Genomic DNA, 26981 nt, shown 5'->3' with positions numbered 1-26981 from the left:
ATAGATAAGCCAGCTCCAAATGCCCAGTTTGAGATCAGACAGTTTTAACTAATACTGCATACTAAAAATCATACTTAAAATAGTTAACCAACTTTCACGATACAAAAAGACTTATTTTAATGAAAATTGTCAAAACATCTGCAGTGAAATGGTAAAACATTAAGAGGATATCTATACATTCAACTGTAACTGGAATCAGGGCACCACCCCACATTTTGCAGTCTCTTCCAAAAATACTTATCCTTAGCATTCATTTATTAGCCAAAGAGGAATTCCTATTTCTGCTTGCATACTATCCAGTGTACTTCATTGAAGTTCCACATGTCAATGTTGGAAGCAGGCTGTGTTAGGATGCACCCTCCTTTCCAAAAATGTAGCAGATTAATACCAAAAATGACCACCTGCGCAAGATACCCATGGCATCAGTACAGTACTTGTGAATAAACTTCAAGAGTTATGGGAAGCAAAGCTTTCAGTCTAGCTATTCTCAGCAAGGATCTCCAAATGTTCTTCCCAAAATCCATCTCCAATTATATCTACATGTAACGGGAGAACTTTATTGCGAGTCCTTTTAACCACGACATTTCTCCCCTCAGGTGTAGCAGGAGTTATGATCAGTTTATCAGTAGCTTCTTCAACCTTGGGGGGGGGGGGAGAAAAACATCAAAATAAAATTAAGTTGGGGAAAAAACATGCATTTTCTTTAGCAATGGTAAAATTTTTAGTTTTGCAAACATATAATGTCTGAATTTCATCCCAAATATGTAATACAATGTTTAATATGTAACACAAGCAAAGAATATTTATATCCAACAAGATTGTCCTACTTAAAGATAAATTTCACTTTATGAATTCACTGTAAGGACTGTCAATTTGCAACTTCCAACAACTGAAAGCAGCTGGTAAGAGTGTGGCAATAGTGGGTCAAACAGAAGTATTATTGTCCTTTTTAAAATACATCTATGATCACAGGACCCTGTTGGACATTAAGCGAGTTGCTTGATGGTGGAGAAACTGAAGGATCTGGACTTCATACAAATTGCGCTGCTGCCTGCAACAGAGGCAGACGAGTCAGTGTGTGAAGATGGTGGGCAGTCTCATAGCAAGTGATCATCTTGGTCAATTTTGTTGTGTTCACAAGACCCTGCTGGAAATTGTTAATGTGGAATGCTGCAAGTCTGATTCACTGATTTATTGGTGGGTGGCAGGGGAGCTGCATGGCCTCGGTCACATCGAGGACTAGGCCTCAAGCAGTGATGTCACCTCTTCACAGCTTCCATGCTGCAGTCAGTGCTGCCCCCAGTGTTCGCTCGGCAGAAGACAAGCTGTATTGTGTTCGACTGCAGATTGCTATGTTAATGGACTCGGTCTTGGACTATATATTTTTTTTTGTGCGACTAATATTTTGTACGTGCTTGCTACAACATTTATGAACTCAGGGTTTTGGACTTTATTTATTTGTGAGACTGATCATTTGTATGTGCTTGCTATCTTACATGGGGGCGATTGAGTCCTGGGCTGGATGTCCTGCTCACTTAAGAAAGGCGAAGCGGGGGGGGGGGGGGGCGCGTCATGTGATGACGTAGGGTCGAGACGTTGGAAATCCAGCTCCCTCGTAAAAAGTAATGAAATAGGGTTTAAATGAAGAAGAGTTAACAAATATCTATTAGAAACTATTTATAAGTAACTCGGGATTATCTTTTGATATGGCTCCTAAATTGAAACAGAAGAAAGCTACTACTTCGAAGACTGCGCAAATCGGTGGGGAAAAAGGCCTAACCGTTTCGGCGAAGCATCGGACTCAAGTTGGATCTCCTCCCGGCGAAGTGCATGGCACTTCTGATGATGAGGGGAAGGAATTTGCAGCAATGTCGGCGGTCTCTAAGAAGAAACGGAAGGAACGCATGCGCGAAAGTATGTATGGAAAGATATCAACAAAACTACAAATCCCAACTACGGCTGGAAGTGAAATTGGATCTGGATCGGAAGTAGAAATAGACTCTTTGGGAAATTCGGAGGAGGAAGAAGAGGAAAAGAAGAAAGAGATTAAAGGAGACATAAAAGATATCCTGATATATATGACGAATGAATTAAAAACTATAAGAACAGATATGATGAAAGAATCAAAAGCTACAAGAATAGATATGACGAATGAATTAAAAGCTACAAGAATAGATATAAAAAGGATACAGAATACACTTGATAATGTGGTGGAAAAACAAAAGAAGATGGAGAAGGAAGTTAAAGATGGAAGTAAAAGTGGAAGAAAATACTGAAAAAATAGAAAATGATAATCTTGTCTGGACAGCAGAAAGAAAACGGATGTTTGAAAAAATGGATACGCTTGAGAACTCTAGTAGACGAAATAATATTAAAATTGTTGGTCTTATGGAAGGTACAGAGGGAGAAAATCCAATAAAATTCTTTCAAGATTGGATTCCGAAAATTTTGGAAATGAAAGAAGGAAGTCAAGTAATTGAAATTGAAAGAGCACATAGAGCTTTAAGACCAAGATCTCAACAAGATCAAAATCCAAGATCAATTTTGATAAAATGCTTAAGGTATCAAGATAAAGAAATGATCTTGAAGGCAGCTACTCAGGGTGCTAAAAAGAGAAATGGGCCATTGATAATTGAAGGGAAAAGAGTTTTTTTTTATCCAGACATAAGTTACGATCTTCTGAAGAGGTGGAAAGAATTTAATCCAGTGAAAAAATCTTTATGGGAAAAGGGTTATAAATTTTTATTGAGCTACCCAGCAAAATTGATAATTTTCCTGGAAAATGGAGAAAGAAGTTTTTTTGTTGACTACCGGAAAGCGGAGAAATTTGTACAAGAACTACCTGATGTTCATGAAGAGGACTAAAGAATTATAGAAATGAAATGGACTAATGATGAAGATTGAAACAAGGTTGGACTTGAAGGACATTTATAAAGAAAAAATAGTCGAGGAGAATTAATTGGGAGTAGAGACATTAATTATTTTCTTTTTTTTCCTTCATTGATATATATTTTTATTTCTTTTTGCAGGGGAGCTGGAGGAGCTCCTGATCGATGGCTGCGAGTTTCACGTGTACAATCATGGCGACTGCCATGATCCGTAAAATGGGGGGGGGGGGTAATGTTGTGTTCTTTTTATTCGCAACATTAGTGGGGGGGTATTTCGGTTTTTTTTTCTTATATATTAGTTATCTTATTTATATTTTTCTTCTTTTTTGCCTGGATGGTTGGGGAGAGACTCATAGCAACATGGAGAATTTTAAAGAGTTCCCAAGGTATTATGAATGATTAATTTGCTTAATTTATTAAGTTTTAATGTTAATGGAATTAATGGACCTGTGAAAAGAAAAAGAGTTTTAACATATATTAAGAAAATGAAAGGAGACATAGCTTTTTTACAAGAAACGCATTTAACAGAAACAGAACATAAGAAATTAAAGAGAGATTGGGTTGGAAATGTTATTGCAGCTCCATTTAATTCAAAATCAAGAGGAGTTGCAATTTTGGTTAATAAATCTTTACCAATTAAAATACAAAATGTAATAGTTGATTCTGGGGGGAGATATGTAATTATACATTGTCAAATTTTTTCAGAATTATGGACTTTTATGAATATTTATGCACCAAATGAAAATGATGCAAAATTCATACAAGAAGTTTTTTTGAAATTGGCTGATGCACATGATAAAATATTAATAGGTGGAGATTTTAATTTTTGTTTGGATCCAGTTTTGGATAGGTCAACTAAAGTTGCTACAAAATCAAAAGTAACAAAATTAACTTTATTATTAATGAAAGATTTAAACCTGATTGATATATGGAGAAAAATTAATCCAAGAGAAAGAGATTATTCATTTTATTCAAATAGACAAAACTTACTCAAGGATTGATTTTTTTTTACTATCAAAAAATATTCAAGATAGAGTGAAAAGTGTGGAATATAAAGCAAGAATACTGTCAGATCATTCTCCCTTGATAATGACAATGATAATGATGGATAAGGAGGAATCGATTGGATTCGATAAGGAGGAATGGATAAGGATGGAGATTTAATTCAATTCTATTAAAATGTCAAGATTTTTGTGATTTTATGAAAAAACAAATTCAATTTTTTTGGATACAAATTTACATTCAGTAGAGGATAAAACTGTATTATGGGAAGCGATGAAAGCATATTTAAGGGGTCAGATTATAAGTTATACATCTAAAATTAAGAAGGAATACGCAGCAGAAATAGATCAGTTGGAAAAAGATATTATAAAGTTAGAAAAAGAATCTCAAAGACACATGACAGAAGAAAAACGAAGACAACTTGTTAATAAAAAACTACAATATAATACACTCCAGACATATCGTACAGAAAAAGTAATTATGAGAACTAAACAGAAATATTATGAATTAGGTGAAAGATCACATAAAATTCTTGCTTGGCAGTTGAAAACAGAACAGGTTTCTAAAACAATAAATGCAATTAGAACAAGTGTAAATAAGGTTACTTATAAGCCTTTAGAAATTAATGAAACTTTAAAAATTTTTTACACTGAACTATATCAATCAGAATCAAAAAATAAGATTGCTGAGATAGATAAATTTTTATCACAAATAACCCTTCCAAAATTAAATTTGGAAGAACAGAAAGGATTAGATATGCCCTTTACATTAAAAGAGGTTGAAGAAGCTTTAGGATCACTTCAGAGTAATAAATCTCCAGGAGAAGATGGCTTTCCTCCTGAGTTTTATAAAAAATTTAAAGATTTATTAATTCCTCCTTTTATGGAATTAATATATCAAGTGGAAAGAATGCATAAACTCCCACAATCTTTTTTAACAGCGATCATAACTGTATTGCCAAAAAAAGATAGAGATCCTTTAAAACCAGCATCATTTAGGCCTATTTCTTTATTGAATACAGATTATAAAATAATAGCAAAAATTTTATCTAATAGAATATCTAAATATTTACCAAAAATAATACATATGGACCAAACAGGTTTTATTAAAAATAGACAATCAATGGATAATATAACCCGGTTAATTAGTATAATTCATTTGGCACAAAAAAGAGAGGAAATGAGTGTGGCAGTTGCTTTGGATGCAGAAAAAGCATTTGATAGATTGGAATGGGATTTTTTATTTAAGGTATTGGAAAAATATGAATTAGGAAAATCTTTTATACAATGGATTAAAATTTTAAATACTAATCCTCAAGCTAAAGTAGTTACAAATGGTCAGATTTCAACACCATTTTGTTTAACGAGGTCAACTAGACAAGGCTGCCCACTATCACCTACTTTATTTGTATTGGCAATAGAACCATTAGCTGAATTAATTAGAACAGATTCAGATATTGGAGGCTTTAGAGTTAATCAAGAAGAATATAAGATTAACTTATTTGCTGATGATGTTTTGATTTACTTAACAAACCCATTGCAATCTTTGCAAAGATTATCTTTTAGATTGGAAGAATATGGAGAAGTATCGGGTTATAAAGTAAATTGGGATAAAAGTGAAATTTTACCCCTTACCAAAGGAAATTATAATCAATGTAGATTAGCAACTCAATTTCGATGGTCAATAAATGGGATAAAATATTTAGGTATTAGAGTTAATGATGATGTAAAAAATTTACATAAACAAAATTATTTGCCATTATTAAAAAAAATAAAAGAGGATCTTGATAAATGGATGATGTTACCAATAACATTAATAGGTAGAGTTAATGCTGTAAAAATGAATATATTTCCTAGATTGAAATATTTATTTCAAACTTTACCAATACAATTACCTCAGAAGTTTTTTCAAGAACTGAATAAATATGTAAGGAAATTTCTTTGGAAAGGAAAGATGTCAAGAATATCATTGGAAAAATTGACATGTAAATTTGATTTAGGAGGGTTACAACTTCCAAACTTTAAGAATTATTATAAAGCAAATCAACTTAGATTTATTGCGTCTTTTTTTGATGAAGAAAAACCGGCATGGATTAGAATAGAATTAGATAAGATAGGAGAAAATATACCAGAAGATTTTATATATAAATGGGAATCCAAATGGATACGGGGAAAAAAAGAATCTCCTATATTAAGACATTTGATTGATTTATGGAATAAGGTAAATATGGACGATGAGATAAAGAAATCTTTATTAGCAAAAAGGACTTTAATTCAAAATAGGCTTATTCCTTTTACAATGGATAATAAACTTTTACATAATTGGTTTCAAAAGGGGATTAAATATATAGGTGACTGTTTTGAAGGAGGTATATTGATGTCGTTTGATCAATTAAAAAATAAATATAAAATATCAAATAACACTCTTTTCTGTTATTTTCAATTAAAAGCCTATTTACGAGAAAAGCTGGGACAAACAATGTTGATGCCAAAACCTAGTGAAATAGAAATATTAATTCAGAAAGGAAAAATTAAAAAATTTACATCTTGTATGTATAATTTGATTCAAAAGCAGACAATTAAATTAGGAATTCATAAATCAAGACAAAAATGGGAATCTGATCTGAATGTTAAAATTGATGGAAAAAATTGGTCAAGATTATGTTCTGATAGTATGAGAAATACAATAAATGTTCGACTTAGATTAATACAATATAATTTTTTACATCAATTATATATAACACCACAGAAAATAGATTAAATTCAAATATGTCTGACCAATGTTTTCGATGTAAACAAGAAATTGGTACTTTTTTACATTCTACTTGGTCTTGTTTTAAAATTCAATCATTTTGGATTAATTTAAGACTTTTATTGGAACAAATTATTGGAGTACAACTCCCATATAGTCCATTATTATTTTTATTAGGAGACATTGAAGGGACAATAACGAAATTTAAACTGAATTAGTATCAGAAAAAATTTATAAAAATTGCTTTGGCAGTAGCCAAAAAAGTTATCGCAGTTACTTGGAAATCTGATTTAAATTTAACTATGGATCGTTGGAATAATGAAATACATAGTTGTATTCCACTTGAAAAAATTACGTATAATCTAAGAAATGAATATGATATATTTTTGAAAATTTGGTCACCATACTTACAAAAGATAGGATTAGATACATAGGTCCTTTGAAGATAAAATTATAGTAATTGGGGAAAGTGAAAATAAATATCAAAATTATTTTGAACTCCATGGAGCATGTGGGGATCCTCCGATATCCAGGCAATCTTTCTTCTCTTTTTTTTTTCTCTTTCTTTAGATAAGGGTTAAGGGGGGGAGGGTTAATATCATTTTTCTTACTATTTTATTCTTTGTAATCTCTAAAATTCAATAAATAAATAATATTTAAAAAAAGAAAGGCGAAGCGCCTCCCATAGCCTCTCCTTTCCAGGTGTAGCGATTGCCACAAGACCAGGCTGGAGGTTATTCACATATGGCCTCTCCTGTGATAGCAATGCCTTCACGAGGCGTCCGTGTCCAGCGGTATAACTGGGTGGGCAGGTTGGGTTCAATAGCCTAGGCTGGCAGCATGCCAAGGAAAAGTCCAACTCTTGATTCCAAACTCGGGTAGATGGACCTAGTTAGCCTTGCCAGACAATCTGTCTGGAAGGAAAACTCTGATACTCAACCTACAGCCTTGGTAGACTATTTCTTACACTGGTAACTTAAAGAGAAGACCCTCACAATGATTAGAATTCTTCAATTTTATAGTTTAATTAACTATCTTAGAAGCAAAATCACTATTTTAAAGTATGAAATGCTGCAGCCCATTTCCATACAGCAAATCCCCACCTATATTGTAAAAGATAGAGCTTACGCAAGAAAATAAAACAATTGGTGTTTGTGACGTCTTCTGTCCTCAAGGTAATTCAAAATTTTTCTGTGCAAGTTTTGGCACCATATACACAAGCAATTTGTATACAATATCAGACTGATTGTGGAACATTAACGTGAGGTAATTTAGATTTATTTTTTTTTAAATGGGACTATAAACGAGAATCTAGAAATTGAGGTGGGGGGAGTTGGGGTGGGTGGGCAATGGGGCAATATAGCTCAAGATAAGGAGTTGCCCAATTTGAGAAGGAATTTCTTTTTGATTCAAGGTCTCCAAGTCTCTATAATTCACAGCCTAGAGTTGTAGCTTCTGAAAGGAGAAACACAAGGTTTTGGGGAAAGCAGAGTTAAACAAAGATTATCCATGCTCTTATCCAGTGGTGCAATATGTTCTCTGCCAATGATTTTTGTTTTAAAGAAACAAATAATACAGAGCATGTCCATTCACCTTTTGCACATTTCCTCTGCTGGATTTATGGAGCTCCAGTACATAATCCAATGCAAGAAGCCAGAACAGTTAGCAGTGAACTTTAAAGGCTGTAGAATGATATTCACAGTAGCAGAAGTAGATTTTTTTTTTGTTTGGAGTGCAATGGAAAGTTTCAAATATTCTAAACCCAGAGCCTTACAAGTGATTAACAAACAAAAAAATAAATTTCACCAATTACTTTGATCTTACAAATAGGATAAACAGCCAACAGCCAATGTTGGAATGGTAATATGGTTGATATTCCAAGTTTATACTACAGTCCTCACCTTTTGCCATATCAGTACAGTTCCTTTCCTAAACATTTCAGGCTCGGTATTATAATTAATACTGAACTCCGAAAACAAAATCTCATTTTTGTCTCCTGCAACAGTGCCCTGTACACAGAAAAAAAGTTCACATTACATTTTTTTAAAAAACTTCATACATATCAATTACTTTTGGTAACAATCCTTTTGCAGAACTGAATCCTACAAATGAAAACAAGCTGCTTTTGGTCATGATAAATAAAGAGCAAGGTGCTGTCAAAGAGGGAAGGGCAACAAAAAAAACTGCTTAAGGAACTCAGTAGATCAGGCAGGATCTAAGAGAAATGGACAGTTGATGTTTCTGAACCATTTCTGTGTTTCCTTTCTCCCTCCAGATTCCAACATTTGCAGTCTTTTGCAACACCAAGGGAACATCTTATTTTGCTCTGAAAATAAGATCATACCAAAGTAAAATAATACAAATGGAAAATTAGAAAGAAAATATCCCATCTACACAGCAGGCCAGGCAGCAACTATGGAGGAAGAGGGAAGTTAAAAAATCAGGCCATTCATCACAACTGAAAATATATTTATAATATTTTACATGCACAGGAAGTAGAAGGATAAGACTATTTTAAAATTTTGGTTCAAGAATAAAGGGAAGAGTTACGAAACAAGTTTACAAAAGGCTGATAAAGGGAAAGTACAAGGTGATTAACAGGTTCATTATCTGAAATTATGCTCAAAGCAACATTCCTAATGAAAAGATGGGCCACTATTGTTCAAGCTAACAATGACTCTACACCATTCCCATGAAACCAAGGACCGAGAAGTTAGAGTACAAGTGGAACAAAGACTTAAACTGGCAGATGATCCAAAGCTCCATGTCACAAGATATTGCTCCACAAAGCAAATGCCAGTGAGAGTCACTCTGATAGTGTGGAAGCACCACAGTATGATAGATTGGGTCTTCATTGGCAAGGTTGTTTGGATAGAAAAGGGTGAGGAATCTGCTTGCTAAGACTGGACTGATTTAGATCTGGTGGAGGCTTAGCAACAGTTCAAAGGGGAGGGACAGATTCAAATAATTTACCTGATTTAAGCTAAGTGTATTTATTCTAGAGAAATTAGTTCTGAAAAGGATTTGATAATGCAATTTTTAAAGTATTTTGAATATTTGTTAATGTCAGAGATTCACAAATACTTAAACTATTTAATTCCAGTCCAGTAGGCCCTATGTCTATGCTGGTGGTATTGGCAAATGGACTTCAGCACAAGAAATCCTGGGTTCGAATCCAGCTGGCTCCTTGTATGCTTAACATCCGTGCTAGGTTGAGCATCGAGCTACAACTCGTCCTTGTAAAACGGACAAACGCTACAGAAATGGCAAGGTCGCTACTTGATGCGCCAAATAGGTGCTGGGAGGAACTTTGAACCAACAGGTCCATAGCTTAAATGACTATCAAAGTATTGGAGTTGCAATCAGAAGCTCAGAACCAATCAAGTAGGACCATTTAATCCTGGAGCTAATAACAATGGAAAGAACATTGCCAAATAAGCATACTTGCAGGAAATTATCAAGCCCAGAATTTTCCAGCCCAGAGTTTGAAATGTATACATAAATACATGTTTAACTGCTAAATAAAACAAATGATCCCTAGCCAAATCACGGCACAAGTTAGAATACATACCTTCAGCCTCACTTCAGCTTCGCTATTAGACAAACCACCTTGCTGCACAAGGGCCCAGAACGTTGTGTTATAAAGATTATTGATGTGACCTATTAATGAAAGTGAGTATTAATTGAATTCTATGTAAAAACAGAAATTATGCAGCTTTGCAAAGAACACATAGCAAAAAGTTCAATTAAGGAACCTACAAGCTCTCTACTGAATAGTGCTAAGGGACCAAAATCCTACCAACTGGAAGCAAATTTAACAATTTTACAATTGTTACAATTTTACAATTAAGTTCACTTCAGCATCAAATTTATATGTCCTACATGATGTGAAATTTATTGTTTTGCAGCATCGATATAATGCAGAGACATAAAATTGCTATGAATAAACAATGCAAAAAAAAATAATGAGGTAGTGCTCGTTGACTGTTCTAAAATCTGATGGCAGAGGAGAAAAAGCCGTTTCTGAATAGCTAAGTGTGGGTCTTCCTCACTGATGGTAGTAACGAGAATGCTGAAGGTGCTTAATGATGGACACCACCTTCTCGAGGAACCACCTCTTGAAGATGTCCTGATGGTGGGGAGTGCTGTGCCTGTGATGGAGCAACTGAAGCTTCTTGCAATTCTGTGCATTGGAGCCCCCATACCAGGGTGTAATGTAACCAGAGTGCTTTCCACCACACATCTTGAGAAATCTGCCAGTCCTTGGTGGTTGACTGGTAGGAGACAGCGACTGGGAATAATTTCTGGTTAGCTGCCTGTGACTAGTGGTGTTCCACAGGGGCTGGTGTTGGGACCACTTCTTTTTATGCTGTATATCAATGATTTAGATGATGGAATAGATGGCTTTGTTGACATTTGCAGATGATATGAAGATTGGTGGAGGGGCAGTTAGTGTTGAGGAAACAGATAGACTGCAGAAGGCCTTAGACAGATTAAGTTGAGAGTGGCAAATAAAATACAACGTTGGAAAATGCATGGTCATGCACTTTGTTAGTAGAAATAAATGTGCAGTCTATTTTCTAAATGGGGAGAAAATTCAAAAATCTGAGATGCAAATGGACTTGGGACTTGCAGAACACCCTAAACTTGCAGGTAGAGTCATTGGTGAGGAGACAAATGCAATTATTTGCATTCATTTCAAGAGGTCTAGAATACAAGAGCAGGGATCTGATGCTGAGGCTTTACAAGGCACTGCTGAGGGCTCACATTTGAGTATTGTGAACAGTTCTGGGCTCCTCACCTAAGAAGAGATGTGCTGTCATTGGAGAGGGTTCAGAGGTGGTTTATAAGGATGATTCCGGGAATGAAAGGGTTATCATACGAGGAATGCTTGATGGCTCTGGATCTGTACTCACTGGAATTTAGAAGGATGAGGGAGTATCTATTGTTGATACAATAGGGAGTTGAGGGAGTATTCGAATGTTGAAAGGCCTACACTACAGATGTGGAAAGGATGTTTCCCATGGTGGGAAAGTCTTGGACAAGAGAGCACAGCCTCAGGATTGAGGGGTGTCCAACTAAAACAGATACAGAGAAATTTCTTTCGCCAGAGGGTGGTGAACTTGTGGTATTTATTACCACCAGCAACTGTGGAGGCTGGGTTGTTGGGTGTACTGGGTGCTTGATAGGTTCTTGATTGGACACAGCATCAAAGGTTACAGGGAGTGGGATTAACGAGGCAAAAAGAGGATCAGACACGATTGAATGGTGGAGCAAACTCGATGGTCAAATGGCCTAATTGTGCATCTCTGTCTTATGGACATGATAAATCTCCTCAAACTCCTAACAAAGTAAAGCAACTGGCATCCCTTCATGATTGCATCAATGTGTTGAGACCAGGACAGATCCTCTGTGATGCTGATATCCAGGAGCTTAAAGCTGCTCATGCTTTCCATGTTAACTACTCAATGAAGACTGGAGCATTTTCTCTTGACTTCCCCTTCCTGAATTCCAAAATCAATTCCTTGGTCTTGCTGAAACTGACACATGATCTTAAAAACAAAACAAAAAAAGTCTCCTAGTTTGTACTGTCATGTCTTGTCTGTTGGGCCTGCAATTAGGGGACTAAACTGGCCAACTCCAAATGCAACACAGCATTATTGTAAAGGCAAGTTGTCTCAGACATGCTGTATTCATCACACACACACAGCCATATGCACAAGTCAACGTCCCCACTCACCATAAAATAGAACTACCATGCCAGTTAATTCATTCACAAGCTCTATTCATGGCTCACATGAACAATGGCAACCCAGAGGGTTTGTCTCACTGCTGTGCTATATATTTACAAAGTAACACACATACAAAATGATGGCAGAGCCCAGCAGGCCAGACAGCATCTATGAAAAAGAGTAAACCATCAACATTTCGGACTGAGACCCTTCATCAGGACTGGAAAGAAAGAGGAGGAAAGGAAAGGAAGAGAATATATTTTGCAAGGTCCTTTCAGACACTGGGGAGTGACAGTATTTTAGAATGGTCCAAAATATATTTAGCCTTAAACTGTTGAACCAGAGATTGAGAAGCATTAAAAAAAATACATATTAAACTACAAATAGAAAACAGTCTGTTTCTTACAGTCAGCCTGTCTCCAGCTTAGGTAGTCACGGAGATTCTGGTTGCTGGGATACAGAACAACTCTCCCATCAAACCCAGGTGGAAATAAGAGAGGCTCATCTTTAAAGAAATCTTTCCAGTAGAAAACAAAGCTGGAAGAAAACTGGGAGACCACATGGCTTATGTATTTGCTGTTGGAAGAGAGGAGAGGTAAATTAATCAAACATAAATAACTTTTAGTCACTGTTTGACCATTTTTAGTTAACATTAAGTTCTTTAAAATGAATAGGTAGACCTAGGGTTTCAGTAACCTAATATATAGCCTTAGTAATCCAATGTGATTAGCATGTGAAACTTGCCACACACTGATGAATCAGAGGTACTTAGAGAAGTAAATGAGAGACAAAGGTACAGAAGATATGGAGCTTCTGGGAGGAGATTTGTGGATTATAAGCACCTCCTTGAATCACTAAGCCAATCAGTCCATGGTTCAGATACAACGCAAATTGAATCAAACAGATCCCGAGTTAGATGCCTGCCTTATGCAGAGTTATCTACACCCTGTTTTTGTGGGTTCAGTTTCTCTCAAAGTTGAGAGAAAAACCAGTTGCTAGGAAGCACAGTAATTTGTGCTAGGAAACAGGATGCCTAATTATTAAGGGTGGTTTAACGGCTTGGTTCAATGGTTCAGAATCACTTGAATGAGGATCAGGGTGACATAGTAATTAGTAAAAATTTAATTCATTTAATCTTGCATCATAAAGTGCATGTCCTATCAAAATCCAATTCACATAGCACTGTCCATCAAGCATTCTAAAATAACTTCAAAGAGGTAATTTTAGTATAAGGGAAACAACCCATCAGTCCATTAATTTTATCTCAACTGTCAAAGTATTTGGTGGCAACAGAGGAACTGGAAAGGTGAAGTTATAAAACAAATCAGCTTCATATCCCTAAACAGATGAAGGGATGAGAGAAGTTTTTAAAAAGGATGATTAAATGATTTCAGTTTCTCTTGTTCTACTCTATAATCTTGATCAGGGAAGATGAAAACAGATAAAATTTAAGATAGCTGTTCATGGATGCATTTGTACATAGATAACAGTTCAGATATACTGAACTCCATCCTTCAAAATACTGTTGAAGTTCAAGGTATATTGAAAATAAATTCATTATTGGGGACTAAAAGGAATACAGATCTAAGGTAGGTCAATGGAATTAACAAATGAACCAGTAATGAACTAACTGAATGGCAAACAACCTAAGAGGTTCGCTTACCCCACTTCTTATAATTCCTGCTTTTCAACAGGAAAATCTTAAAAGTTGTGTCTTCTACTTACTAAGTTGTTAACTCATAGAAACTTTTCCTCACCGAGTTCATCAAAAACTTAATAATGAATACCATCAGATCCCTTTAATCTCCCTAGAAAAAGCTCTCATCTCTCAAGTTTCTCCTCCTGTTTTTGGAACTTGGATTTGATAAAGATGCATTATTTTTCACTTTAACACTTGGGATCCGATTAACTTTTTTTGATGCTGTGAACAAAGCCAGGTTAGCTCCCAGCCTCTCTGCAAATTGCACCTTGCTCTTCTCTTGAACCAGTTACTTCTCTTTTTGAAGACAAAGCTATATTCATCACTTTGGCCATATGCAATTACAATGTCATTCAGTTCTTCCATGACAGTCGTTGCGCACTTGGTCATCAAATGAAGGGCTCGCTCATCATTGGGCTTTTTAAAACCATGCCGATCTGCAAATCTGTAATCATAAAATAAATACAAGAACTGCTAAAATACTGGGTTCTTGAAACAGCAATAACCCTGTTCACACACTAGAATGAATATACAATGTAAACACACTTGTTAAGGCTGCAAAATGTTTGGAACTATTCCAAGCACAAAAAGAGAAGCACTAATTCGGGAACAAAATAATCTCGAAAATGGGTTACTAAAATAATTGCTCGCGGTTTGGAGTGCTGACCGAATTGTCACAGGACAATTTACAATGACCAATCAACCTACCAACCGGTACATCTTCGGACCATGGGAGGAAACCGAAGCACCTGGAGGAAACCCAAGCAGCCACGGAAAGAACATACAAACTTCTTGCAGGCAGTGGCGGGAAATGAACCCAGGTCACTGGTACTGTAAAGCATTGTGCTAATGACTATGCTACCATGCCACAGCAAGTAAATGGGGATAGCAACTTAAAGAGAACAAGCTAGGTGACATCTTATTTAGATGTTAGTATTGTGCAATAAGAATTAATTGGTAATCTTATGCTAAAGTATTCTCTGGGGAAGAGTGATCCAAATATGATAGAAACAACAGGCTCAAGGAAAGCTTCTATCCTACTGTTATCAGACTATTGAACAGTCGCCTTGTCCCCTCAAACCTCAATCTACCTCACTATGGCACCTTATTACTTACTTGCTAACACAGCACTTTTTCTGTATCATTTTATTCTGCATTCTATTACCATTTCCCTTTGTACTACCTCAATGCACTGAGGTGATTAAATGAACTGTATAAAATAGCATGCTGATTAATGTTTTTCCACTGTATTTCAATGCCTGTGACAATTATAAACCAGTTTACCAATGTTGACTGAGAGTGATGTGGTTATGTCTTGAGTCTTAAAATTAAACAGAGCCAATCAGATTGACTGGACTAGACTGGGAAATTTGATTTAACTAAATAAGTAAGTAGCTGCATACATTGAGAATAGTTCAAGCATTTTTAAGAAACAAGAACTCCACCAGAAATGTCTAGGAATTATTAGAGAAGTATTGCTTCAGCTTAAAAGAAAATTATATATTCCGAAGAGTCATAAGCCTGGATGTCAGGATAAATTTTCTTTTATTCGCAGATGACTAAGAAACTAATAAAGGAAAAAATAGAAATTGGCATGAAAAATTAAACAAAATGCAAGTAATTTTACACATTGGTATCACAGAAAAAGAGCAACAGAAGTCTACTGTTTACAGGCAGATATAGGTGGGAATTATGGGAAACACAAATGACAAAAGTTAAATTTTACACCTGCTGTTCAGAAGACAGGAGAAACAAAATAAATTATAGACAACCAAAACGGTCTAATGAAAATGAGAAAATTAATGAGGGATTAATGAGTTAATCCCAGCAAATTGAACTTGTGTTAAACCCATCATGAACTTGGGTTAGTCAATGAAATGTACTGTGCAGTATATGCAGTGCTATGTTATATAAAGACTACAGAGGCTCTGTGGAGTGTGCAGAGGTGATAACAGAAATGATGGCAATACGTAGCCAGAAGGAATGAACAGGTTGAGCCATTCATCCTGAGAAAAAGCTGGAGAGTGACCAAGTGAAGGTCTTTAAAATTATGAAATATTCATATAGAGTAGATACAGAGAGATTATTTGAACTTGTGGAGAAGAATTCCATCAATAGGGAATTCAGGAGAAACTTTACCCAAAAAGTATTGGGAATAAATAACTTGGGAACATGGAGTGGTTGAAGGGAATAGCATAAATCCATTTAAGAAAAAGCTGAACAATTATAAGAGGTAGAAGGGGAGATGGGGTTACACTGAAAAATTTAGGTAAGAATAGTTGTATAGAGATGAACTGGAGCATACACACTAACATGGACAGAATGATCCATTTCTGTGTAATAAATCCTATGACCTGATGCCCTACATCTTAATGGTTTACTACAGGTATTCAGAGACAAATTTCCACACTTCCCTGTATTCCACAATAATTCTTGTGGTTCAAAACCTAGTAAAGATGCTGGCATGGAATAGTGGGACAGTCCCAAAGGCTAAATAACCAAGAGTCAATGCCAGCAAGCATAGTATTGATGGCTGACAGGACTTGATGCAAGATAGGTTATAAACAACAGTTGACTGAAGCAGTTGAATTCATGGATTACACAAATCCTAAATGCATTCGAGGATTTTAACTACAGTTTAGCAACATCTATTGTACAAATATTTGCTGTCTACTCACTTGTGAAAATTTCGGCCATCTAGTCGAACCACAACCCAGCAGTTTTGTAGACAAGTATCATCTGCTTCAAAGTTACGAACATATTCAAATTTACTTTTAGCCATAGTTCTGCATGTAGTTGGAGGAATAACCTTAAGGAAAAAATGTTTAACTTCGCTGGTTCTCCTACAACACCTGGAAAGACCAACTTGAACAGCAGCTCTTGATAGTCGACCCAAGGATGAACTATACAGCATTAGGCACCCTGAATAACAAAGTTGATTGTCAGTCTCTGAGACAAAGTTTCAAGTTTAATTTTGTTCAGTTACAACACCAAGCAATTTGTATAAAGTGCTTTCCACAACAATAAACAACATACCTAATGTTTCACCTAAAATAACAGCATGCATGTCTGGGTCTATAATTGCATGTGCATCAAGTCCTACATTCCAATTTAGTTATTTTGACAAGCTGATACTTTCTCCAAATTGGGGTTGTTGGGGGGTGGAGTGGAATGTAAACTATGCATCTTATTTGGAATACCAAACCCTTTCCTTTACACATAGAGGTGAGACATGCTAATTTCTTAAACACACAGTTTTGCTTAATGTCATTGAACAGGAAAAGAAAGTAATCTACATATAAAGAGAACAGAGAAAATTGGAACAGTAATTTCTTCAGGGACAACAGACGAGATGCAATCATGGACCCTCTTAAACATGCTTCCACCCATGAAAAATCAGACTGACAAACCCTTATTTCAAAGGAAGATGATGACTCATTTACTGGCCAATCATTATTTGTGGAATAAATTGATTACAAGATGTAATTTCTTTTATACCAAACATGAAGACTGGAAACCATGCCACGAATAAAAATGAAAAACAATCACTGAAAGATTCTTTGCCACAAATCAAGCAATAAAAACAAAAAAAAATACAGATTATGGAAATACAAAATAAAAGAAAATGCTGGAAACACTCAACAAGATGAATAATATTATCTCTTACTAAGTGAAACTAACTGACATTAGTGACGACAAGACTTCACTCCAGATGAGCTCAAAACTTGTCAAAACATGGACAAACCCCACAACCCCCAATAACCCTGTGATTTTAGTCTCCGAAGCCCATGCCAGAGCATTGTTCAGGAGGATGAACCCACAGAAAGCATCCACCCCAGATGAGGTACCTGGCTGAGTACTAAAGACCTGTGCTGTCAACTGGCTGGAGTGTTCACCGATATCTTTAACCTATTGCCTTGGCAGTCTGAGATACAGGTGGCCCCCATTTTTCAAACGTTTGCTTTACGACAGCTCGCTGTTATGAAAAACCTATTTTAGTATCTGTTTTTGCTAACCAAAGAGGATTTTCGCTTTTACAAAAAAAAGACATCCACTTTATACTTGTGTTTACCCCAAGAAAGACTACCATGACCGTGAAGCCTTGTGCGGGCAGTTGTGTGCCTATGCGTGTACATGCGTATGCATGTACGTACGTAAGCACGTAAGTGCGTAGGCGTGTACAAGATTTTCCCCCCTCCAAATCGATTTTGGCTCGCTATCACGAGGAAATCTGCAGATGCTGGAAATTCAAGCAACACACACAAAATGCTGGTGGAACGCAGCAGGCCAGGCAGCATCGATAGGGAGAAGCACAGACAATAGACAGTACTTGGTACAATGATGTGCTGATATGGTGTTAGGAGTGGCTTCGTAGACAGCAAAGGAGTGGATGATTTTTTCACTTCAGCGTTGTCTGTTGTTCATTAAAATAAATCAGCTGGGGTTTGATATTAGCCAGATGAATAAGTAGTTCAGTTGGGGGGAGGGCAAGGTGCAGAGGGGTGGGTCAAAGCAGTTTTCCACTCATAGTATTATATACAGTGCCCAGGAAACGTATTCAACCCTCCCCCTTTTGGAAGTTTTCAAGTTTTATAGTTTTACAACATTGAATCACAATGGATTTAATTTGGCTTTTTTAACACTAATCAACAGAAAAAGACTCCTTCCTGTCAAAGTGAAAACAGATCTATACAAAGTGATCTAAATTAATTACAAATATAAAACAAAAAAATTGATTGCACAAGTATTCACCCCTTTAATATGACATACACAATCGTCACTGGCGCTGCCAGCTGGTTTTAGAAATCACACAATTAGTTAAATGGGGATCACCTGTGTGCAATAAAGATGTTTCAATTGATTGGGAGTAAAAATACACCAGTAGCGAGAAGGTCCAACTGCTGCTGCGGCGGGTCTGGCTGGAGCTGGGTTCGGAGTTGGTGCATGTGTGAAAGTGGTTTGGAACTTGTTGAGGGAAAGAGAGTGGGGAAGGAGTAGGAATTGCTGGGAGGGGGTTGCCTGGGTCTGGTAATGGCAGACAAGGTGAGAGGAGGGGCTGAGGGAAAGAGAGTGGAGAAGGATAGGGATTTGGGATCAGAGGTAGGCAGCGGGGAGAAATGGATTATTGTGAAGGGAGAAATAAAGGGAATAAGGAGATAGTGAGGGGATGGATGAATGAAAACCGAGACAAAGGGAATAAAAGATTAAGAAATGGCAATGAAGAGAGTTCTGAAAGTGAGGAAGATGAACAAGTTCAGAGAGGAGGTGTTGTCATAATTAGGTTTAATGAGAAGGTGCAAGGACACATGAAGAAAATTAACCCGTTTGTGCTAACAACAACTCTGGCAAATAAGATAGGGGAAATAGTATTTGCAAAAGTCCTTAATGGTGGCAATCTATTGGTAAGATGTGTGAATGAGGAACAACTTGAGAAAGCACTCAAGCTAAAAGAGATAGGAAAATGCAAGGTGGAATATACAGGGAGGGTGGGAGCACAAAATGGTGGTTGTAAAGGAGTGATCACGGGTGTACCAATGAGTATAAACATGGAAGAGTTGAAAAGGAATATCAAAGGGGGGAAGTAATTAATGTTCTAAGACTGAAAACAACAAAGGAGGGAATGAAAAAGGAAAGTGAAACAGTATTGATTGAATTTGAAGAAGAAAGAGTTCCAAGGAAAGTGTTCCTGGGTTTCATGAGTTACCCAGTAAGGGTATATGTGCCAAAGCCACTGAGGTGCTATAATTGTCAAAGGTTTGGACACATAGCTAAAAACTGTAAAAGGCAGAGGAGATGTGCTAGATGTGGGGATGATCATGAATATGGAAAGTGCGGAACAGGAGTCCAACCAAAATGCTGTAATTGTGGAGGAGCTCATAATGTGGCGTACAGTGGGTGTGAGGTTATGAGACGGGAGAATAAAATCAAGAAATAAGAGTGTAAAGAAAGATCACTTATGCAGAAGCTGTAAGAATGTCAAGAGAACAGAATAATGCTCCTAATAACCAGAGAGTAATAGGGATGCAAGAGATGCAGCGAAGAGTAAATGACAGGATTTATGTGGGGGAAAAAAGCTCTAGTAACATTCATTGCAGGAGTCATTAATAGTACGGCAGAGATAAAGTCAAAAAATGACAAAATTCAGCTGGTGGTCAAAGCAGCAGTAAACCATTTAGGGTTAGTAGGACTGACATGGGAAGAAGTGAGGGAGAACCTCACTAATCAGTCAAGCCAGGAAATGTCATAGGTTGGTTAGTACTCATTATGGTCATTCTTTTGCAACGGAATGCAAGGAGTTTACTGGCCAATGGCCAGGAATTTAAGGACTTTATTAAGGAAATGATTGTAAAACCGGATGTAGTGTGTATTCAGGAAACTTGGTTGAAACCAGCTTTAGACTTTGTGGTACATGGGTATACAATGATAAGATAGAAATCTAGGGGGAGGAGGAGGTTGTGCTATGTTAATCAAGCAAGGTATACCGTATAGAGTACTGGAAAAAGGAGACGATCAGGAATACATAGTGGTGGAAATATGGGAGAGAGGGGAGGGAGTGGTTATAATTAACTACTACAATCCATGTAAAAGGTTGGATTTGGACAGCCTACTAAGGATACAAGGACAAAATAGACAAAGTAGTGTGGTGTGCAGATTTCAATGCTCACAGCACAATATGGGGGGATCCGATTACAGATTCAAATGGAACGGTAATTGAAGATTTGATGGAAGAAAGGGATTTGGTATGTATGAATGATGGTAGAGGAACAAGGATAAACCTAACAACAGGAACTGAATCGGTATTAGATATTACGTTAGTGTCTGGCATTAGTAACTGGGGAGTTTGGACTGCTTCAACAGTAGGCAGTGATCACTACCCAGTTTTATGTTCAGTGGGTGAGAGTTGAAATAAGACCAGGCGGGGGAGTCCCAAAGTGGGTGTTTGGAAAAGCAGATTGGGGTAAGTTCCAGAAGTTAAGTGAAGAAGCATTGACAAAGATTGACATTTCTGGAGATATAGATGAATTAAACAGTCAGGTGACTTCAGCAATTATTATGGTAGCAGAAGGATCAATACCCAGGAGTAAAAATAGGATGAATAGAAAACTAGTGCCATGGTGGACAAAGGAATGTTGTCAGGCTGTAAAAAACAGAAATACAGCATTCAGGCTAGTTAAAAGAACCCATAATATGCAGCATTTGATTCAATATAAGAAGGCACAGGCAGTGGTGAGAAGAACTATACATCAAGCTAAAAGGGCAAGTTGGAGGAGTTTTTGCAACAAAATAGGAAGAACGACGCCTGTGGGAGAGGTATGGGGAATGATTAAGAGGATGGGGGGGAGATAGAAGGGATTGGGAGTATCTAGTAATGATATCTGAGGAAGAAACAGCAGTCTCCAGCAGGGATAAGGCTGAGATCATGGCCAAGTCATTTGTAAAGATACATAGTTCAGAAAATTTGTCTGAAGAAGGGAGAAGGAGAAGGGAAAGAACAATGAGTCAATACCCAGGTGTGTTAAACAGGAGGAAAGAAACATGATATAATTGATGATCCATTTACTTTGGCAGAAATGGTGAGAGCAATAAAGAGATCGAGACCAACCTCCCCAGGGAAAGATCTAATATGCTATGTTATGCTAAAAAATCTAGGAGAAGGAGCGCTCTTGAAGTTACTGCTTTTTTATAACAGAGTGTGGGAGGAGGGAAGATTACCAAGTGCATGGAAAGAAGCAGTAGTAATTCCAATAAGGAAACCTGGCAAGGATCCGTCAAAACCCACTAGCTACAGGCCAATAGCACTAACATCAAATATATGTAAGGTAATGGAAAGGATGATAACTGAAAGGTTATCATATGATCTTGAGAAGAGAGGAATGCTGGCAAGTTATCAGAGTGGTTTTAGGAAGGGAAGGAATTCCATGGACTCAGTGATAAGGTTAGAGACTGAAATAAGAAAGGCCCAGACAAATAAAGAATCAGTAGCTGCACTGTTTTTTGACATTGAAAAAGCCTATGATATGATGTGGAAGGAAGGATTATTAATTAAACTGCACAAGATGGGGTTTGGAGGGAGAGTTTTTATTTGGTAGAAGATTTATTTGGGGAGATTTATTTGGGGAGATTTTTTGTTTGGTAGAAAAATTCAAGTTCGGATTGGATCAGAATTATCAAAACAGTACATAGTGGGAAATGGCACACCTCAGGGTAGTGTGATTAGCCCATTACTTTTCATCATTATGATCAATGATGTCTTCACAAAGGTACCAGTGGATATAGGTAGGTCACTGTTTGCAGATGATGGGGCCTTGTGGAAAAGAGGCAGGAACACGGAGCATATAATCAGGAAACTACAAGGAGCAATTGATGAAGTGGTAGAGTGGGGTTATGATTGGGGATGTAGATTTTCAGTGGAAAAAACTCAAACTGTATTTTTCACTAGGAAAAGAATTGAAGTAGGGAAGAAGTTAAGGATGTATGGGATTGAATTAGAAAGGGTTGGATCATTTAAATTTCTGGGAGTTATATTTGATTCACAATTAACATGGGCAGACCATATCAGGAAAGTTGAGGAGAAATGTAAAAAAGTAATAAACGTGATGAGATGTTTGACTGGTAGGGAATGGGGAGCAAGTTGTTCAGCATTAAAGAGAATGTATGTAGCTTTAGTAAGATCTGTGTTGGATTATGGAAGTGTAGCATATGGATCAGCAGCTAGGTCTCTTATAAGGAAACTGGATGTGATTCAGGCTCAAGTTTTGAGAGTGTGCAGTGGGGCTTTTAAAACATCACCAGTATCAGCCCTGCAGGTAGAAATGGGAATAATGCCTTTGGAATTAAGAAGGATGGAATTGATGGCAAACTACTGGGTTAATTTGCAAGGACACAATGATTCTCACCCTGCTAAAGGAGTGTTGCAGGAGTCCTGGGAAAATGGGAGGTTTCAGAGGGAAAACTTTAGTTGGGTAGGGAATGATATTGCAAGATCATGTGGAGTGTTTGATCTAAGGATAAGTCCTTCAGTAATTTATCCGGTTGTAGCTCCATGGAAGCTGGTATGGCCTGATGTAGACTGGCATTTGTTAGAGGTAAAAAGGAAAGTATAAAACTGATTTGGTAAGTGCATTTAGCTGTCATGTGATGGAAAAGTATAGTGATTATACTCAGGTCTATACAGATGGTGCTAAGGAACCTGAGACAGGAGTGACAGGGTTTGGGGTGGCTATACCAGCAAAAGCAATTGCAATCAGCAGAAGAACATCTGATAAGTTAGCGGTGTATACAGTGGAGATGATGGCAGTATTGGTTGCGTTGGGTGGAGAAAACTAAACTAGTCAAAGCGTTGATATGCTCAGATTCATCTTCAGTACTAGCAAGTTTAAGGTCTTCTCACTCAAACAGCCGGCAAGATATTACTTCATGAAGTCCTTCAGTCAGTCACAAGAGTTGCAAATCAGGGAGGTCAGGTTAAATTTCTATGGGTTCCAGCTCATGTAGGAGTGAAGGGCAATGAAAGGGTGGATGAGTTGGCAAAGAGGGCAATAAAGAAAGAAAATATAGAAATGCACATTAGTATCAGTAAAGCAGAGGTTAAGTGTGTAATCTGGGAAAAAATTAACCAAATGTGGCAAGAAAGATGGGACAGGGAGGGGAAAGGGAGGCATTTATATCAAATACAAAAAAGTGTTGCAGGTACTAGGGTAGGAAGTAGATACAGAAGAGAGGAAATTGTGTGGACTAGGTTAAGGCTGGGGCACTGTGCACTAAACCAAACATTGAAATTGATAGGGAAACACCAGACAGGATTGTGTGCGGAATGTCAGGAAGAGGAGTCAGTAGAACATGTAGTTCTGAGTTGCAGGAAGTATGGGATACAGAGAGATGATGAGAATTAATCTAAGGGAATTGGGGGTGCAGGAATTCACATTAAAAGGGTTGCTGGGCATGGGTGAGAGAACACAGGTCAGGGTATTTTTAGCTTTCTTAAGGGGTACAGGGTTTTTTTATAGGATATGATGGATAAACAGAAATAGGGTACTAGGATGGGGAGGATAAAGTGTAGGTTAGGGTATGTGTATGTTTGCGATTGGGTGAAGGGATTTAGAATGCGAGTCCATCGCATACTCCAGAACAGAAGGAGGTGGTAATGCACCATTAAGCTGGGTGGCAACTGCCGTGAAAAGAGCGAGAGAGAGAGAGAGAGAGAGAGAGAGAGAGAGAGAGAGATCCAACTGCTGGTGAGTCAGTATCCTGGCAAAAACTACACCATGAAGACAAAAGAACACGCCAAGCAACTCTGAAAAGTCAGGAGATGGATGCAAAAAAATCTTTGAAGTCACTGAATATCCCTTGGAGTACAGTTAAGTCAATTATTAAGGAATGGAAAGAATATGGCACAGCTGTAAATCCATCTACAACAGGTCATCCTCAAAAACTGAGTGACCATGCAAGAGGGAAAGAGTGAGGGAGGCTACCAAGAGACCTATAACAACTCTGGAGGAATTACAAGCTTCAGTGGCTGAGATGGGAGACACTGCGCATACAACTGTTACTCGGGTAGTTCACCAGTTGTAGCTTTATGGGAGAGCCACTGTTGAAGAAAAGTCACATGAAATCTCAGCTAGAGTTTGCCAGTAGGCACGTGGGAGACTCTGAAGTCAGCTGGAAGAAGGTTCTGGGGATGATGAAACCAAAATTGAGCTTTTTGGTCATCAGATTAAACGCTATGTTTAACACAAGCCAAACACCACACATCAAAAACACACCATCACACCCTGAAGCTTGGTGGTGGCTGCATCATGCTATGGGGATGCTTCAGTGCAGCAGGCTTGTGACGGTAGAAGGTAAAATGAATGCAGCAAAATACAGGGAAATCCTGATTCATTCTGCAAGAGGGCTGCAACTTGGGAGAAGATTTGTTTTCCAGCAAGACAATGACCCCCAAACATAAAGCCAAAGCTATTTAGGAATGGCTTAAAGCAACAAAGTTAATATCCTGTAGTTGCTAAGTCAGAGTCTAGACCTCAATCCAATTGAGAATTTATGGCTGGACTTGAAAAAAGCTGTTCACTCATGGTTCCCATGCAACCTAATGGAGCTTGAGTAGTTTTGTAAAGACAAATAGATAAAAATAGCAAATGTCCAGATCTGCAGGGCTGATAGATACCTATGCACACAGACTCAAGGCTGTAATTGCTGCCACAATGAATCTACTAAAGACAGATTTGAAGGGGGTGAATACTTATGCAATCAATTAATTTGTGCTTTATATCAGTAATTAATTTAGATCACTTTAACACCAGTCTTTTTCTGTTGATCAGTGTCAAAAAAGACAAATTAAATCCACTGTGATTCAATATTGTAAAACAATAAAACTTGAACTTCGGAGGGGGGGGGGGAAGAAGAATACTTTGTATGGGCAGTGTAGTTATACAATACAGAAGCAGGCCTATGCAAATAAAAACTATTTATACAAAAGCCTGAAAGCACGTACCACCAAGCTCAAGGACACTGTTGCCAGACTCTTGAACGGAGCTTTTGTGCAAGAAGATCTCTTGACCCTCGTTATGATCTTACACTTCATCTTTTACCTACATTGCACTTCTCTCGGTAGCTTTTACACTTTATTCTGCACTCCCTTATTCTAGCCCAATGCACGGTATAACATTTTGACCTCACTGACCTCATCAACTCTGGAGAACTCCCATCCACTGTCACCAAACTCAGTTCCCTTACACACACAGCTCACTTCTACTGTTAGCTACTCCGACCTCAATACACTGTGATATCCGTAAGTGCGATGGCTGAACGAGGCCGCAGGGAAGAAAACTGACGGAAATTCTGCACGAGACTAGTCAAGATGAGAATAGCAACACTACGGCAACAAAAACACTTTATTCTTTTGACCCACTGTAAGAATGTAACAAATTGGCAAACAGGAACCAGTGCCCACCAGGTATTTACAACTGTAAACAAAACAAGGTGTCCTGAAACCATCTCTAGTGGGAACACCTGGAGAGTTTCATTTTGTATCGCCTCTGCCAGCAGGGGACCGAAACCTGCTGGAGTAACTCAGTGGGCCGAACTGCATCCATTGGGTGGGTAACAGCTTTCAAAGTTTCGGGGCGAGACCCTGCATGGAGAGGGAAAGCTGATCAGATCAGCACGGATTTACCTGACACCACAACTCGCATGCCCGCCCCTCTCCCTATCCAGGCTTGGCCCGTCCAAGCTTACCGCGGTCTCATATTGCAGACCTCCCGCTCCCGGCGCCGCTCTCACCTCCTCCGGGACGCGACAGGACGCGACCTGCGTGCGCCGCGATCGGAATCACGCGCAGGCCTCACGCAGCGCGCGGCCACTATGGGCGGAACCACGCTCACAGAGGGTACAATCATCCCACGAAACATACACAAACAAATTATATAGGCGCAAACGCCAATAAATTAACTCGTAAAATTGAATTATTTAATAATTATTTATTTGTTTTCCATGTGCTGTTTAAAACCTTGTCCTTTCGCTCTATTCCGTCAAAAATATTAATTTTCTCCCTCGAGCTAGCAGAACCCAGTAACCAGGAGGTGACGCCCACCACCCGGTGGCTCAACCTCTTTGTTACGTAATCGGCAGGGGCCCCGCCCCCTCATCGCAACGTCACTCGCCCTCCGGACTGTGACGCTGCTGCGAGACACGTGCTGGGCCAATGATTTTTCAAAAAAGTTCGATCCGTTTGTTAGTAACGAAACAAACTTTAATAAAAGGGCGAGTGAGTGTTGAGTGAAGAAGGATCCCATTGACTGAGATCACAATAAAATAATGATCACAATGGAGGCATCTCCGAATAAAGCAATCCAGGTAAAAGGGGAGGCAGAGAAAAGACATTGCAGGTGAAATACGGTACTGACAAACTTG

At 37.9% G+C, this 26981-nt stretch overlaps 1 protein-coding gene across 5 annotated transcripts; it reads right to left on the bottom strand.

Annotated features, from left to right (window-relative positions):
• Window positions 1–92: 92 nt before the first annotated feature.
• Window positions 93–26414, bottom strand: thg1l (tRNA-histidine guanylyltransferase 1-like). 5 transcript variants are annotated; one of them, XM_073067882.1, is made up of 7 exons: window positions 26307–26414; window positions 16751–16994; window positions 14341–14517; window positions 12780–12949; window positions 10213–10301; window positions 8543–8650; window positions 93–639 (listed from the first exon to the last, which is right to left on the bottom strand). In XM_073067882.1, the coding sequence occupies exons 2-7, from the start codon at window positions 16984–16986 to the stop codon at window positions 478–480; spliced, it is 942 nt and encodes a 313-aa protein (XP_072923983.1). In that variant the 5' UTR covers window positions 16987–16994; window positions 26307–26414; the 3' UTR covers window positions 93–477. The 5 variants fall into 5 exon arrangements, with proteins under 5 accessions (XP_072923983.1, XP_072923984.1, XP_072923985.1 ...); XM_073067883.1 differs by having other exon boundaries at window positions 26352–26391; XM_073067884.1 differs by lacking the exon at window positions 8543–8650.
• Between the last annotated feature and the right edge of the window lie 567 nt (window positions 26415–26981).

The sequence above is a fragment of the Hemitrygon akajei genome, chromosome 15 (genome assembly GCF_048418815.1).
Source record: "Hemitrygon akajei chromosome 15, sHemAka1.3, whole genome shotgun sequence".
In the NCBI taxonomy this organism is placed as follows: domain Eukaryota; kingdom Metazoa; phylum Chordata; class Chondrichthyes; order Myliobatiformes; family Dasyatidae; genus Hemitrygon; species Hemitrygon akajei.
The sequence above is the reverse complement of the archived record's forward strand: the minus strand, read 5'-3'. Positions and strand labels throughout refer to the sequence as shown.